The sequence below is a fragment of the Panonychus citri genome, unplaced genomic scaffold, assembly GCF_014898815.1.
Source record: "Panonychus citri isolate SS breed McGregor unplaced genomic scaffold, ASM1489881v1 Contig00077, whole genome shotgun sequence".
NCBI lineage: Eukaryota > Metazoa > Arthropoda > Arachnida > Trombidiformes > Tetranychidae > Panonychus > Panonychus citri.
Genome location: NW_026515482.1, coordinates 2,187,559 through 2,204,513, shown reverse-complemented (window position 1 = coordinate 2,204,513; position 16,955 = coordinate 2,187,559). Strand labels below are relative to the sequence as shown.

General features: G+C 31.5%; 4 protein-coding genes across 4 annotated transcripts; 1 reads left to right on the top strand and 3 right to left on the bottom strand.

Moving 5' to 3' along the window:
- Position 1: 1 nt before the first annotated feature.
- Positions 2-908, top strand: LOC128386859 (uncharacterized). The gene has a single exon (XM_053345961.1). The coding sequence runs from the start codon at positions 2-4 to the stop codon at positions 317-319; it is 318 nt and encodes a 105-aa protein (XP_053201936.1). The 3' UTR covers positions 320-908.
- Positions 909-1,955: 1,047 nt separating this feature from the next.
- LOC128386871 (levanase-like) lies at positions 1,956-5,251 on the bottom strand. The gene is made up of 2 exons (XM_053345976.1): positions 4,461-5,251; positions 1,956-3,428 (listed from the first exon to the last, which is right to left on the bottom strand). Exons 1-2 carry the CDS (start codon positions 4,917-4,919, stop codon positions 2,250-2,252), a joined length of 1,638 nt encoding a protein of 545 aa, XP_053201951.1. The 5' UTR covers positions 4,920-5,251; the 3' UTR covers positions 1,956-2,249.
- A 1,154-nt stretch (positions 5,252-6,405) lies between these two features.
- LOC128386876 (levanase-like) lies at positions 6,406-8,407 on the bottom strand. Its single transcript, XM_053345983.1, is given in 3 exon segments — positions 6,406-7,482; positions 7,485-7,701; positions 7,854-8,407. Coding segments are annotated over 3 exon segments (1,578 nt in total). The 5' UTR covers positions 8,235-8,407; the 3' UTR covers positions 6,406-6,502.
- Positions 8,408-12,074: 3,667 nt separating this feature from the next.
- On the bottom strand, positions 12,075-16,675 carry LOC128387051 (lethal(3)malignant brain tumor-like protein 4). Its single transcript, XM_053346190.1, has 2 exons — positions 13,138-16,675; positions 12,075-13,033 (listed from the first exon to the last, which is right to left on the bottom strand). Exons 1-2 carry the CDS (start codon positions 16,222-16,224, stop codon positions 12,905-12,907), a joined length of 3,216 nt encoding a protein of 1,071 aa, XP_053202165.1. The 5' UTR covers positions 16,225-16,675; the 3' UTR covers positions 12,075-12,904.
- Positions 16,676-16,955: the final 280 nt, after the last annotated feature.

The window sequence follows — 16,955 nt, the reverse complement described above, 5'->3', positions numbered from 1 at the left end:
CATGGAAACTAGATTGGATTCAGAAGTGACCGTTAGTTTAATTAAACCAATGAAACCACAAGAAACCATTGTAAATACAACTACAAATACCACCACCACCATAAAGGAGAGTGGGATTTGTGAGACTGATTTTCATATTGATACGCCTCTTATTCATCACCAAGTACCAACAACAACAGTAAGAAAAGTTATTCCCACCGCAGCAACTTCACCACCAACAACACCCACCTCAGCAGCACCAACCTCAGTGACCTACAATACAGATTCAGATACTGTCCGAATGGCTCTCGGTGATTCAATCGCATCTCAAGTCATATGAAAGTGAAACCAAAGTAAAAAGATCCATCATGAACCCATGCCAGTTAAATGACCACCACCAACTGAGAGACTAAGAATAGATGATGATCAGAATGATGATGGAAAAAACAATAAACGATTGTGTCCTTTTCATCAACATCTTCATCCTGATCTCTTCCATCATCACCATTAACACAATCCTTAGGATTACAAAGTAAACCTCAAAAAACTGGAACATTAAACGAACCCAAGGAACCAGAACTTTTTGTTTTCTTCCATGGTGATTGAATCTACTTTTTGGTCCAATTTTGTCTCCATTTTTTTTCGCCCTCCCTCTTATCCTTTTATTTTTCAATCTCCCACCAAACTCACCACAAACTCACACAACCCACTTCCTTAATCACAATCTAATTATGTTATTAATCAATATCGTTATTATCATTTTCCTTCCTATTATTACCAAAAAGTCAATTGAAAACTCAGAAAAACTTATCATGTTATTTGTTGTAATACAAGTTCATTATCATTACAATTAACTCAATTACTATGATTATTATCACTAAAATTGATTACAATTAATAATAAATGTCAATAGTTATTAATTCATAAAAGCTTAATTACTAATCCAGTTTCATTTACAAACCACATTTAGATGACCGGAGAGAGAGAGAGAGAGAGAGTTAAATTATGATTCTAATAATAGTAATTTCATCACTAAACTCATTAGTTTTATAAATTATGAAGCAATTGAGCTTTTGAAAACATAATTAAACAACAATTAGCTAAAACTATTAGTTACCAGAATCGAGACTAATTAGTTAAAAATCGTGAAATAAATCAGATGAACAAAATGATTGATTGGATAAGAACTTTTTTTTTTATTTCTGACAAAAAGAAAACAAAATCTTATCCAATGAACTTTCATCACTATTCACTCAGCTCCATGTTATTATTATCATGATAAGCTGATAATCTTCTTTAAGCTGAAACATTGGAAGACATTTTGTTTCTTTGTCGATTCTCAAATGTGTCAACTAATGGATGGCAACATGAAGATAATGAAGTTCTGAGAAAAGTTTGAATCATGAAGATATTAATATAATACTAATGTTCAATTTGCATTCGAATTTTTTTTTCTTCTCCTTTTCATCAGTTTCCTCATGTATTATATCATTTTAAGCCTTTTTATCATCATCGTCTTCTTTTGTTCTGACATTATCAACGTTAAGCATTATTATTATTCCTAATCGATTGGGAAAGGATGAGGATGCTGAAGATGATGAGAAATATGATGAATCTGTTGCTTGGAAAGGTTTTTGATTTAATGATCTTTTTTTCTTCCTCCATAAGAGAAACACTTTCCTCTTACTATTAATATATTTTATCATCTTTATCATCATCATCATCATCTTCCATCATTGATATATAATTGTACCCATCGGATTTACAAAGATGATGATCCACAAAAAACTAATGTCATCATTTTGATCAGCTGATTTGTGTCATTTACTTTATCCCAGTATTCTGAATATAAACTGTCATGAACATGATGAATGAGCTTTTCAATCAAACTGTTAAACTATTTGCGATAAGTTGATTAACAAATTAGGACTATTAATCAATAGAATACAAAAAAAAAGTGTAACAATTGATGAAAATTTAGACGAGAAAATCAATTCAGTGAATTTATATAAGTTTCATGGTTGAACTTTTCTTTTCTTTTCAATTTTCAGTAGATTATCAATCCAAAGCCGATCACTTATTTTACAGGTTCAAGGTTGAAAAAGAGGTTACAATCAGTTAATTAGTTTGTTTTTAGGTTTACATGCGAGGGAAACAATTAAAGGGATTTAGATTAGTGTTGATTAAAAGCGATTGCATCTTTGTTGATTGTGAATGGTTGAATTTTTTCATGAGATTCCTGAAAATTTACCTTGAGATAATTTAGATTATCACAAAGTTGTTACCTTGTCCCAAATAGATTTCATTTGGTATAAGTTAATTGATGATATTGTACAATCAGTACATTCAATTGAGATTAAATCGTAAGGTTGATTAGGATAAACCAGATAAGTAAATGAGGTTAATCCTTTGTCGAAAAAAAGTTCCACTGATGAAACATCAAAGAAAAGGTCAACCGAAAGTTCAGAATTAGATGAAATTCTAGAACCTCGAATTAGTTTTGTAAAATCGGACGAGAAATTAGTTAATCCAGATTGAGATCGATCAATTTCAATTCTCATATTATCCAATTTCATATTAACATATTCACCATTAGCTTGATTGGTTAATTTAATTACCACTGAGCCAAAAGATGATGATTTAAATTTAAATTTTGATTCAAGGTGATAAGTATCCGATGTATGTTGAATTGCCAATGATTCAGTTTCAGGTTCACCATCAAATGTGTATAGTAACGATGAATGTAAATTAATTATCTCATCAATTGGAAAGGTTGATAAATGATAATCATTACCATTGATTGCAATTAAATCAACCGATCGAGGTAAAGTCATTTGTCCTCTCCAAGGTTTGGTTGTCTCATTTGCACCATAATCCCAATTGTTCATCCAAGAGATTAGAGTTGGCTTATCCCTCGGGCTATTTGTATACAAAGCGGCTGCATAATTATCTGGACCCCAGTCCATCCAGAGGATCCGATCAGATGGATTTTTATTGATAAATTTGGTTCCATCAAAAGTACCAATGAAATATTGTGTAGCCGAACCAGTATTGGGTCCACCGGGATTTACACTAATCAATAGGATCCAAAACTTTTGACCATTAGCCTCAAGTGAAATAAGAGCTGGACACTCCCAGACCCCAGCGTGTGATCCTTCACGTGGCTTGGAACCAAATGAACTTAGATAATCCCAATCGATCAGATTATGTGATTTATAAAATCGAGCCTCATCTCCAGCGGCCAAGGTTAAGATGAAATCATCTCCATACCTGGAAACTGAGGGATCACGAAAATCAGGTTTTCCCTGTTCCATCAGAATCGGATTATTATCATATAAAGACCAAACTAATCCATCAGGTGAATAAGCCAAATGCTGAGTCTGTGGCGTTGGTGAGGTTTCATTATATCGGGTGAATATCGCAATCAGTAAATCAGATTTATCGTCTTTCTGTTTATCATGAATAAGAAGAAGACAAAAAAAAAATCTTAAATTCCAACCAAATGAAAGGCTATAAATTGATAGATTATCTTAAGACTTGAAAGTTGTCACGATCTCAAATAAATCAATCAATTTGATTGTAAACAATTTACTTTGAACGAGATGAATTGAGTAAAATTCAATTACAACTGATTATCACCTTTGATTGTTTACTGATTGTTGTCATCTCATTTGTTTGTAATAGTTAAATTGAATGTATTCAGTTGGTTGTTTACCTTGTCTATTGTCAATGATGGTTACGATGGTGATTACAATATTTACTCAATAACAATCAACCAATTTAAAGTAATTCAATTGTAAATTGTTGTAAATTATCATAAATTTATTGCAGCTAATCAATCAATCAATAGTATCATCATCATCATCATCTTTATCATTATCATTATATGGATAGATTAATGAATCTGAGTATAAGAATAATAAAAATTTATCTAACTATCAGGAAGGAAAATAATAAAAAGTAAATTGTTGATTTAGTTAAATCAAATTAAGTGAATGTTATTAATCTGTTGCTTTTGAATAATTCAATAGGAAAAATATAAATAAATCTCATGAAAGGTTGAGTTTATCATGAGAAACCTAATTGAAATTAATATATTGATAACATAATAATCTTAATCAGTAGATTTGAAGAGAAAGGGTTAAGTTAATTTACTGAAAAAGGAAACAAAAAGTTTACCAATTGGGATTAACTTAATGTATTAGATATGGTAAAAAGGATGAAGATAAAGATGAAGATAACCTTGGATGAGAAGATGAAAAAATCGATTATGATTCAGTCAATTGATCAATGGAACCAATTTACTATTGTCAATTGAATTAAGTTGCGATAGTACATTGATTACAATGTTATTCAGTTTCTATCTCTCTTTCTTGGAGACAAATGAATCAAATGAAATGATAACTTATCGATATTGTTATTGATACAATGATCATGATTGAGGAAAAAATCTTATTGGTCATTTTTGTTTATCTTCTTACCTGAAGTCCGGTGACATTAGTTGAATCAACGATTGCACTTCCAGAGAAAACTGTTCCGTCCTTATTGGGATATAAGGCGATCGGTAAATTGTCCCAATGTAAAAGGTCAGTTGAAACTGCGTGACCCCAGTGCATTGGTCCCCAGACAACTGACCCTGGATGGTATTGGAAAAACAAATGATACTGACCATCCTTGTAGGTCAATCCATTTGGATCATTTATCCAAGAGGTTGGAGGTGAAAAGTGAAACTGTGGCCTCCATTTTTCCTTATACAGGGTATCCTTATCAATTGTAATACCATCGACAACAAGAGGATCCATTGACATGATTGAATTGATTTCCAGTGAAATTAAAACAATCAACACGCTGATTAGATTAACTAAATTGTGAATGGATAATTTTGATGTCGATATCAATGATGATGATGAAGAAATGAAATTATTACATGTTAATTTCATGGTAATTAAAGGTGAATAATTATAAAGACAATCAGTTGGATGCTTTTCCCTCTCGTGGTTGTAAATCAAAGTGTAAACTTGGTTAAGTTAATTGTTACAAAAACAAAACATTAATCATAAATTGTTAAGATGTTGGAAATAAGTTTTAATTGTCTTGTTTGGTTTTCCTTTTCAATTAAATTAATTTGGTTTTATTTTTTCATTCATAACAATGTTATAAAAACAAAACTATTATCGTTTATTTATTTATCAGTAGTAATTAACTAATTGTAATCATAAAACTTTCATATCAACCATATATTCAGGTGAGTGAGTTACCTGTTTCTTTTATGATACTTACTTATATATGAATTCAGTTGATTCATTTGATTGGTGAGTCTCATCATGAAAACCCACTTCCACCATGTAAACACCACCACCCCACCCACTTTAATCAACAGGTAATTAAATAGGTGGAGTTAAATTGTCAGACTTTATGACATTGATAACTTATCATATGAGTAATAATATATTACCTGTGTATTATTATTATTATGGTTAATTGTTGTGGTTAATTTTTTTTTACGATATTCACCAAATGCGGAAGGAACAATTTAATCTGATTCTAATTGTTAATCAGTTTAATTGTGGTTAATTTTTACTTTATTTGATTGATTCTATTGATTTGATGTTGGGATAAAAATTCAATTCAACTTGATTATATCACAATTAGATTTGATCAATGTTTTAATTGTCTAGGGTTTGCTTTAATTAATTTGATAATTTTATCAATTTAATCATCATTTGATTGTTGAAATTGTTTGAATCTGCTTATTCAATTATGTAAGCTCATTGATTAACTTAATCACAATCAGTTAAAACTAATTGTGTGTGTGTGTTAATGATAATCAAATATGTCTTATGATGTTTCAATTATTGATTGTGAGTATTATCTGTATACAATTAGATTAATTGATTGTTAATTGAAACGCTAATTGTTTTACCTTATCCTCAATTTGATTGGGAACTTGGGTTAAAGTTAATTATTATCCGGTCATTTGTTAATCATTGATTAATGATAAATCATTTTTATGGATTTGATTACAATTATCAACCAGGAAAAAAAACAAAGTAAATTAATTAAATTGTAATGATCACAAGATGATTGATTATTAATTGATCAATAATATTTTTTTGTCACAACCAATTAATTAAACTAATCAGTAGTTAAGGTATTTCCCAAAATTTGATTTATTTACCATGTGATGAAACAATTAACAATCAAAACTTTGACAATCAACACTAATCATCATCTTGTCAAAATGATTGATTTAAATACAATTAACTTTGATAAAGTAATACGATTGTAAACATTAAGAATCAAGTTCAGCCTGGTTGTTAAAACAGATGAAAGTTAATTACAATTAACTGTTACTTTATTTACAAGATTTAAGTTGTAATTAAGGTCTTCCGATTTTATTGAATTGTAATTATTATGAGGCTCGAGTTTTTTTTGGTGAATTTTGTTTATTTTCAATTCTTTATGTTAATTTTACAGAGTTAATTAGTAAGTAGTGATGAAATTGATTATAAATTGTACACAATTAGAGTGATGAAGTTGTTGTTGTTGGTGGTGGTGGAGGTGATGGTTGATTCCAAACTGATTTCATTTGGTAAATTGTTACTGATTTAACGGTACAATCGGTACATTCAAATGAGAAGAGGTCATAAGGTTGATTAGGGAAGACTAAGTAGGAAAGATCGGTCAATCCTTTGTCGAGGAAAAGTTCAACTGCCGATGAATCAAAGAAAAGGTCAACTGTCATTTCGGGTGAGGAAAGAACTCGAGATCCTATGATAATTTTAGCGAATGCTTCGTTAGCGATAACACCGGAAACACTTCGATTAATTTCAATGTCTTGACCTTTGATACTCATGGTTACCCATTCATTAGTATTTTCATTTGATAATTTCATCACAAGTCCAGTGAAACTTGATGAATTTGAACTGATTTTAGCTTCAAGGTGAAAATGCTCAGAGTTGAAGGGAATTTCCAATGAACTTTTATCCGGTTCACTTTGGTGTAAAACTGAATCGTGAAGGGTAAATGTTTCCTCGATCGGGAAAGTTGTCGCTTGGTAATCATCTTCACCAACTTTAACGATATCAATGGTTCGAGGGATACTTGTTTGTCCTCTCCAGGGTGTGGTTGTTTGCTCTTGACCATAGACCCAATTGTTCATCCATGAGATGATCGTTGGTTTGGAACGAGGGGAATTTGCAAATAAAGCGGCAGCATAATTATCGGGACCCCAGTCCATCCAAAGAACTCGTTCAGGAGGATATCGATTGACAAACTTTTTCCCATCGAAAGTACCAATGAAATATTGAGTAGCTGATCCACCATTTGGTCCACCGGGGTTAATACTAATCAATAGAATCCAAAGTTCCATACCATCGATATAATAGCGCATAAGTGCTGGACATTCCCAGACACCAGCGTGCGATCCCTCCATAGGATCACCTCCAAAGCGACTCATTAAATTCCAGTGAATTAAATCAGTTGAATTGTAAAATTTGAGTAATTACCAACAGCCAATGACATTATCCAATGATCGTCATAAACAATCATCTGTGGGTCACGATAATGAACCTCAGCGAGATCGACAAGAATAGGATTATGTTCATAGACTTGGAAATGAATGTCATCCGATGAGTAGGCCAAAAACTGTCGCTGAGGAATTGAATAAGAAGGAGTTCCTCGTGTGAATATTATCACCATTAAATCGCCATCACCCTCTTTCTACAAAGAACAACAGAAAAAAAGAATAGAAAAAAGTTCAAAAAGAAAAATCACAAAATCGAAAATCGAAAACAAAAATTTTCAAATCATTCAAGTTACTTAGAACTTCATCAAATCTCATCTAATCTGATCACTAGTTCCTCCGTTCTTACCTGTAGTCCAGTCGCGTTTGTAGAGTCAATAATGGCACTACCAGAGAAAGCGGCTCCGTCAATGTCGGGAAAAACGGCCACTGGTAAACTGTCCCAGTGTAACAAGTCCTCGGACACTGCGTGACCCCAGTGCATGGACTTGGCGTTCAAAGTTCCTGGACTGTATTGGAAAAATAAATGATATTTACCATCCTTGTAAATACAACCATTGGGATCGTTAAGCCAACCGGTCGGCGGTGAATAATGATATTGTGGCCTCCATTTTTCGCGGTACAAAATGTCCAGGTCATAGGTTATCTCTTTTTCAACTGCAATTGACTTGGTCAAGCAACTTTGAACAAAGGTCAACGATAAAAGGCTCAAAATTAACAATAAATTCATGATTAGAATTGAAAAAAAAACTTTATGTAAATGTATTAACAGAAAAGAGGATCAAGTTGACAATTGATTTACTTTTATAATTAGATGAAATTAAACAACAATTAACTTGTTAATTGCTCATTGAAATAACTGATTGAGGTGACAGTTTAAATTACAATTGGTAATTGTTGATTTATTTGTTTGTCTTTTATTAATTATCGTTATCATTAAAAAGGCGTTACAATGAAAATTGTGTATTCCCAGTAAATGTAAGTGTTGATCACAATTAACTTAATCTTGACCTTCAATTAATTATTGATTGTTGATACAATCAAATAATAACTTGGAAATTTATAACTACGATTTAATTTTCTAATCACACAAATATTTGTACTTAAAACTAATTGTTATTAAGAAACAAAACCCGGAAAAGATGATTTATTTTTTTCTCATAGCGATTAATTAATTGTTCATTGTTGATTATCATTAATAATTAATAATCAACTTTCCCATGCAAAGTTTAATCAGTTGATCGTTGGTGAAATACCTTTCATTCAATTTTCCGGGTTAAACTAAATCATCAACAATTAGTTAATTGCTACTACCAAAAAAAAAATTTCTCTTGATTATTAATCATGATTGTGACCCAATTTAACCAGAATAGTTTTCAATTGTTGATTTAATCAGTTACAATTATAATCTTATCGAATAACAATTAATTGTTAGAATTAACTTTCTCTCTGTGTGTTTTAATTTTGCATTTTGATTGTTCATCTTCACCAATTAATCTTCGTTATGATTATTAATTGTTTTCTTTTATCACAATCATGTGTTTCTATTTGTCTATGGGATAGTTTTCATTTACAATTGTTGATAATTAATTTAATTGTTTCACAAATAGTTAACGCAATTATCAAGGACAATAATTCAGGACCTCCCTTGTCAATGTCAATGTTTAATTATTGAGCAATTTAATTTGTGTCTCATGATTAAAATTGATTATCAACAAAACAACAATCAAACTGTTTTGTTAATTAGTTTTTACTATCATTTGATTTAGTTAATCGTTCAATTTAATCAATTTGTTTTCCTATGAAAACAAAAAGGTTTCAGTAGTTTCCAGAGATTTAATTGTAATACAGAGAAATCAGTTAATTGTAATATAATAATCAGTACAATTAAGTTAATAATGATGTTCAATTATCGGTCATAATCCTTAATACAAGCAAATCAATTAACTGATGGAATTATTTTCAATGTAATTCATTACATTGATTTAATTGTTTCAACTTTCCAACAATTAAAATAAACCCATGATTAAGATCAATGATAATCTAAATTAAACTAATCGGAAGGTTAATTTTCCTTGATGATCAAAATGAATACCTTTGATTAATCAACCAAAAGTAATTACAACTAATCACTATGGTAAATTGAAAATTAGTAAAATTAATAACAATTTTTTTGACTCAATTCAAATGTACAACAACAATTAGGCTATAAATAGATTGGTAGTTGATAATTAACGACCGTAATGTTTACAATTAGCAAACAATTAGACGATTAAAGTGATAATATCCTTGTTACTGATCAATTCATTAAAATTGAATGAGAAACATTATTAACAAGGTAGAGAGTTAATAGTAAAAAAAAAATATGATCCAAATACAATTGAATGAATCTAACAATAAGTTGTTATCATTGAGTAAATAAATTAGTATGAATATGATAACAAACTTAATGACAATATTATGTTTGTATTATTATCATTTGGTGTAAAAAAAAGGTTACAAAGTTATTATCTTTGTGAATAGCAATGATTTAGGTGGATCATGATGATTAGTGGTGATGGTCATCATCATGATTATCATCATGATTATACCGAGAGTGTGAATATGATGATTGGTGTCTGTTGATTTAGTCCATTCTTTATGCTTTCACAATCGTTGTAATAGTTTGACATGATAAAGAAACAGGGAAAACTTCAACAAGAGTGAATATAATGTAAGTGTAACTTTGTTTTCCTCATCATCTATATAAACATTGCTTTTTTCGTGTAAGTCCAAACCCTATGGTGGAGATACAATTGTTGAGTAAACATTCAGGATCATCATGACGGGGGTAGAGATGAGGATGATAATAATAGAGTGAGAGTGAAACGATAATATCACGATAATGGGATAAAATAGAGACATCAGATCCTAATAGAAAAAGAGAAGAAGAAGAAAAAAAAATGGATAAGAATTTCTTGTTGTGTTGACAATTTTGCTTTTTCTCGTTCATTTTTTACTCGACCCTTTGGATATTTCATACTTTTCGACGTGATCATGATCATTGTGTATTTGGTTAACTTGATTAGATTGATTCTGTTGGATTAATCAATTGAGATCCAAATTATGGTTCGTTTAGCGCTAATTTTAGATCTTCTTTTTTTCCCTCCATTTCCATGGTTATTTATTGTCGATTGAAGCAGTAAAAAGTTTCATTCTAATCAGTAAATATTAGCAAATCATTTGGTTTCTCTCTGTCGTTGATTGTTGATTATTCTTTCATGTAAACTCTTTCTTCATCTTTTCAGGGTTGATTTGTTCTCTTTTTTCATTGTTGATTGGTGATCATCATCATCATCATCATTCTTGATCTTCTTACTCCATATATATAAGCTTGTTTTCTTTATCTTCTTTCAGCAAAGTTATCCTGTTGAAAAATGAGAGAGTAAAAAAAGGTTTCTATTATCAATGATGATCAATTTTGGGATGAATCTGATATCAATCAATTTATAATGTATGATGATGGTGATAAAAGAGATAATCAACAAAAAATAGATTTCATTAAGGTTTTACTACTTACCTATGGAAACTTTTCATCATTGTTAATGTGTAACAATGGAGATTAAGGTGGTGGAGAGAGAGAGAGAGAGAGAGAGAGAATAGGTTATGATGAATGATTAATCAAAGGGAAGGTTAAAAGGAGATATTTCCTTGTATTCGGTATATTGATTCAGATGCTGATTTATTGTATTTGTCTTTTCCATGTAGATCCATGATATTAACTTGGATAATAACAGTAACACTATCCTAGTATCAGCTCTTTATTGGCATTTTGGTTATTGGTAAATATAATCAATCAATCCTTCAATATATATTAAAGTGTTAAATTAACTGGTCCAAAGTTTGTAATTAGTGTTTGTGTCCATGTAATCAGATCAATCATCATATTGTTGACTATCGTTTTCAATTAATACGATAACAACATTTCTATTATCATCGGAACAAAGCAAATAGTGTAAAAATATAAGAGAGGGAGAGAGATAAAAATAATAATAAAAAGTGAAGAGCAAAGTAAACAAACAGCTAAATTGTAACAATCAAAGTCGTTTGGGTTAAATTGTAATTCACCAGAAAATAACGAAAAGATTAAAATCCAATGTCATCAGTTTGACACTTTCACTGATGTTAGCAAGATAAGAGAACAATTAGTTAATAAGAAGAGAAAACAAAAGATTCGATAATCGATTAAACAGAAAAAAAACAATCAATTAATTATTCTAATTAAAATTGATTAAAGAAAAAATCACTTTTTTGTTTTCTTTTTTAAAAATTTTTCATCCAATCAACGAAAAGGAAACTGGTGACATCTAGTGGAGCGAAAATGTAACATTCGAAAATTAGTTTTTGTTTTTATCTTCAATTAACTAATTGTTTTCAATTGAATTTTTCAACTGGTCGATTGTTTGATTTTCTTCCGGAGAGATTTTTGATTAATGAGTTTGAATTTTCTATTTAGCACGATTGGAAATCAGAATGAATATCCTAGAGGTTTGAATTGGAGCTGAAAAGAAAAAAGTTATTAGAAAATGAATCATCTTTATAATTTGTTTTATTAACTGTGATTACAGAATTAAATTCATCGTCGGTGACAATATTTAACATTTAAAGGTTTTTGTTGGTTGTTGCAAAGATGAAGATGAATAATTTGTTACTTCGGATTTAAAAAGGAGAAGGAGGGAAAAGGAAATATAATCATGTAAGTAAAGCTTGAATGTGAGGGTATTTTGGGCTGTAGTTTGTGTTACAATTATTATTATTATTACAAGCAATTAGTTTTGTTTGTGTGAAGATGAATTTCAAGATTTGATTTAAGATTCATATTAAACAGTGAAAGGAGAGTTAAAGGGTAATCAGCTGTGTATTCAACTCGATAATCAAGCAGAAAAGAAAAAGAAAAAAAAATGAGAAAGTCTTTTAGGAGCAGGAAAAAGGTGGAATAGAGAGTTAGAGAAGCAGCTTAAGATCCATGGAGATTGAATAGAAGAGCAATTAACTAATCATCGTTATAATGCCATAATTTGAATTAGGCGAGACGTATGTAGTAATTTACGTTGCAATTTTACCAAGAGGTAACTATTATTTTTGTTGATTAAAGGTGAGAAACAGATTTGCGATCGATGATTCCAATTCTATTTATCTTTTTGTTGGGGTATACGAAAAAAAAAGAAACGGGTTGCCATTGAAATCATTTTCTCCGTGTGAATTTGTGTATCTGAATGTTGTATATTTAATTGTTTGTGGATTTGTTGATCCTCCTCCTCTCTCCGTTATGAGATGTGATAAGGTAGGTTTTGAAGATAAGGTTATGATGGTTAAGTTGAGATGATGAGAGCGAAAAAAAAAAAAGAAATGGGCTAAGATTTAAGCATCTATGTTATCACGAATAACCAGAATACTATTATAAATTTTGACAGCAGGACCTAATTTGATACCAAGATGAGTGACCAGGTCAGTTTGATTGAGAAGTAAAAATGCTTCTCCATCGATTATCTAAAGGGGCAAGAAAAAGAAAAATAAAAAGAAAAATAAAATATAACTCATAATTTCAATGTAATTGTTTATAAATAGATTTTCATGGAAACAAATGGGTTTACCTCTTCCTCGAAACATTGACCAAAATCTTGACAACCCGGAATTGTAGATACAAATTGAGCAACTTTATCTGGAGTCCATTTAAGTACCTCACTTGCGTTCACTTTCTCTGCGAAGCTTAATAAGCTTTTAGAGTGTTTTTCCCATGCCATTGGGGTTTCATTGGTTTGTTGTGGATTCATTCGTAGTGAATATATGGCTTGGTGAAGAGTTGATATGGTCGCTGAATAATTGTGTTTACTGTTTTGCAAATTATTATGGAAAAAGGAGGAAGATGGTGTTGAGGGTCGAGAAATTTTAACAGAATCGGAGGCTGATGAACCAGAATTTTCTCGTTTACGTTTTCTTTTACGCCTTAAATCGGAAAATGAGGTTGGACTTGGTGGGCAGCTCAATTCTTCTCCTTGAAGTGGACTTTTTGGATTCATTTCTTCATCTGAGAAATCACGGCCAAATCTATCAGGTAATTCTCTTTCCATATTTTCCTCGGAATATGGACAATTGGTAAAAGTATTGTGAGTTGAAAATCGAGCTGATTTAATGCTACCAAAGCCACGACAACCTGGAGTTGGACAATTTATAGAGTCTGGATATTTACGGAAATAATTTGGAGGTGGTTGAAGTGGATGATTGGTTTTTGCACACCAATTGACTGGATGGATATCGCAAGAATCATCATCTAACCAGTAATCAAATTTTTCTTGCCAACCATCAAAGTGAATCTTTACACTGTGAGATCTTCTGTCCACTATGGTTGCCACTCTAATTAATCGGGGATATCTTTTATCGACCACTTCACATTTCATACCAGCACGGAATGAATTAGCTTGACGTAAACGGAAAGCTTTCGGTGGAACTGCTGTAGATTTTGTCTCTTGCAAATAATCGGCCCATTTAAATTTTTCACTTTGTTTGGGATGATCTTTAGGTGGAGTTAAAGGTTTACCTCTTTCATGACACCAATTTATCGGATGAATGTATGGAGAAGACATGGAGATCCAATAATCATAAGAATCATCCCAACCATCAAAATGAACTAAAATATAATTATCCAAAATATCTGCGACACTGGCAACACAGACAAGTGAGGTATTTGCTTTATCAACGGCTTCCAATCTCATGCCCACTCTAAATTGACTCAGTGAGTAACTTGGCTTGACACATGTGAACAGATAATTTGGCGCTGACTGAGATTTAGAGGTTTGAAGATAACTATTCCAGGAGAAAGTGCCTAACATATCTTTGGGTGATTCTAATTTGCGTCCTGTTTTTTGGCACCAACCAGCGGGGAAAATGAAAGGTGAATCAGCGTTAACCCAAAAATCGTAAATATCAGGATAACCATCAAAGTGTAAACGAAGTCGAAAACCAACAACTTCGGCAACCGAGAGGACACAATATAAAGCAGGATTATGAGGATCAATACCTTCAAGTTTCATTCCAACTTTAAAACCATTTTTGACACTTGGAAATGATTGACTTTCTTTGAAACATTTAACTGGTGCACAAAAGCTTTTAGTATCTTCCAGATATTCTTTCCAATTAAACTTTTTATGTGGTACATTTATCCCAGTAAAAGAATCAATGTTCTCGATCTCCTCGTTGGCATCTAATAGGTCCAAACCATCGGGTGTTTCAGATCGACCAGTACCATGGAGATCAGATCGATTAATAAACAAAGGCTTTCGAATGGTTACCCTTTCACCAATCATATCGACGTACATTCTTCCTTCATGATAAAAAATCTTTTTCTTTACGGATTCAGGTTTAACGACATTGCTGTTATTGTTACTAGAATTACTATAATTTAAATTATTGGCGCTGTTACTGTTTGTATTGTTGTTGGCTGATGTTGAGGTTTTACTAAAAATTTTCAAATTCTCTGATTGCTTTGTAGCACAGTCTTGACTACAAAAACGTCCATTCCTGATAAAATTAGATTTAACTCCTTTGATTTTACAATTAACACATTCAGCGAGTAGGGTGATTGATAAATTATTATTATTATTGTTGTTGTTGTTGTTACTTCCATTACTACTTTCAGCAGGAGCTTTAACTGATTCGACAGGTTTAACAATCGATTTATCGCCAACTTTATCATCATCATAAAGCATTTCCAATGTACCATATTCGTTGACTTTAAATTTTAATTTACTTCCAGGTAGAGTACCAATACCATCTTTCCATTCAATTATTTTAATCGAATCAAATTTAGGAGTGTTAATTAGATATAACTTATTTCCAGAGCCAGTGATGGTTGGATTGGTGGTGGTTGTTGAGTTGGTAGAACCAGACTGATTTGTACTTGGTATCGTAGATGTTGCAACGGCTGAAGATGAAGTTGCATTTACAGAGATGATATTACTAGTTGTCGTAGCAATAGGATTGGTAACAGTTGCTGCTATTGTTGAGAATGCGGAAGATACAGAAGCTGAGGCTGGCGGTATAATATGAGTTCTGGAGGCTAAAGATACTGCTGCTGCTGATAGAGTTGTCGATGATGTAGATGAAGATGTAAGAGATGAGGATGCTGATGAAGATTTGGAAACTAATGTTGCAGAAGATGATTGTTGAATAGAAGACGAAGAAGTTAGAGTTAAAGATGAAACTGGTTGTATTGTGACCACATTTTGGTTTGTAGCTGAAGTTTTTATAGTTGTTGCTATTGGATGCAAAGTAATTGACTTATTATTACTATTATTATTATTATTTTCAAGCTCAGCTATTGACTCGCCAATGTTAATCTTTTTCCCACCAGAATTGGTAGAAGAAGTGATAGAACCAGCAACATTATCACTAATATTGGTACAACCACCATCCTCTGAAGCCGATGAATTTTTACTTTCATTCATACTTTCATCAGCAAGTAAATCAATTGAAGAATTTGACTGATTAAGAGACGATGGAGAAGATGGTTTATCTTGTTGTGTGGAAATACCAGATTGTACTTGTTGTTGTTGAAGACCGACTGTAGTTGTTGCAGAAGAAGGAGAAGAGACTGTTTTACCAGCCTCTTGGTGATCATCTTCTTCACCAACACCACCAGAAACAGTTTTTATAGTGAGAGGCTCATCGCTCGTCCCCTCCATGTGATACTCGTAAGTGAAGAAAAAGAAAACCAAAAGAGGGAAAACGATTCAAATAGCAGTAGAAAACACCAACAACAGACGAAGAACTAATGTGGACAATATTAATCACCACTAATGGTAAAATATGCCAGAGAGTAAGAGCGAGAGAGAGAGAAAAAAAAGTGATAATACGAAAAAGAAGAAGAAAAAAATCACTTCACCAAATAAAAAAGAAGAGAAGAGAGAGAGAGAGAGAGAGAGAGGGAGAAAAAAAGAAAGAGAGAAGAACAAAAAATAATGAAAAGGTTGAACCGCAAAAAAAGTGAACCACAAAAATTAATCACTAAGAGAAAATGAAAAGAAACGAAACGTTAAAACGAAGAGATTAACTAGTAGATTAGATGATTATTAGTAATTAGAGTTTAATCAATTAAAATTAATTAAATTCGCTGATGGATAAAAGGCAAAGACAGAGAAAAACTTACCAACAAAATCCAAAATTAAACTTGACTAACCGATACTTTTCCCTTTCTATTTTCTCTTTCTCAGTCTCTCTTTTTTTCGATATCGAGAGAACATCGATTATCTTATCGATCTATCGAGTATCGTTTTCTCTCTTTTTTCTTTTCTTTTATTTTGTTCGCTCTTTTTTTCTCATCTCTTTCTCCATTTTCATTATTCTCCATTTTAATAAATTCAAAATTTTCGCAATTATGAATTTATTTAATCGAGAGTTGAGTTTCTTAGAATAG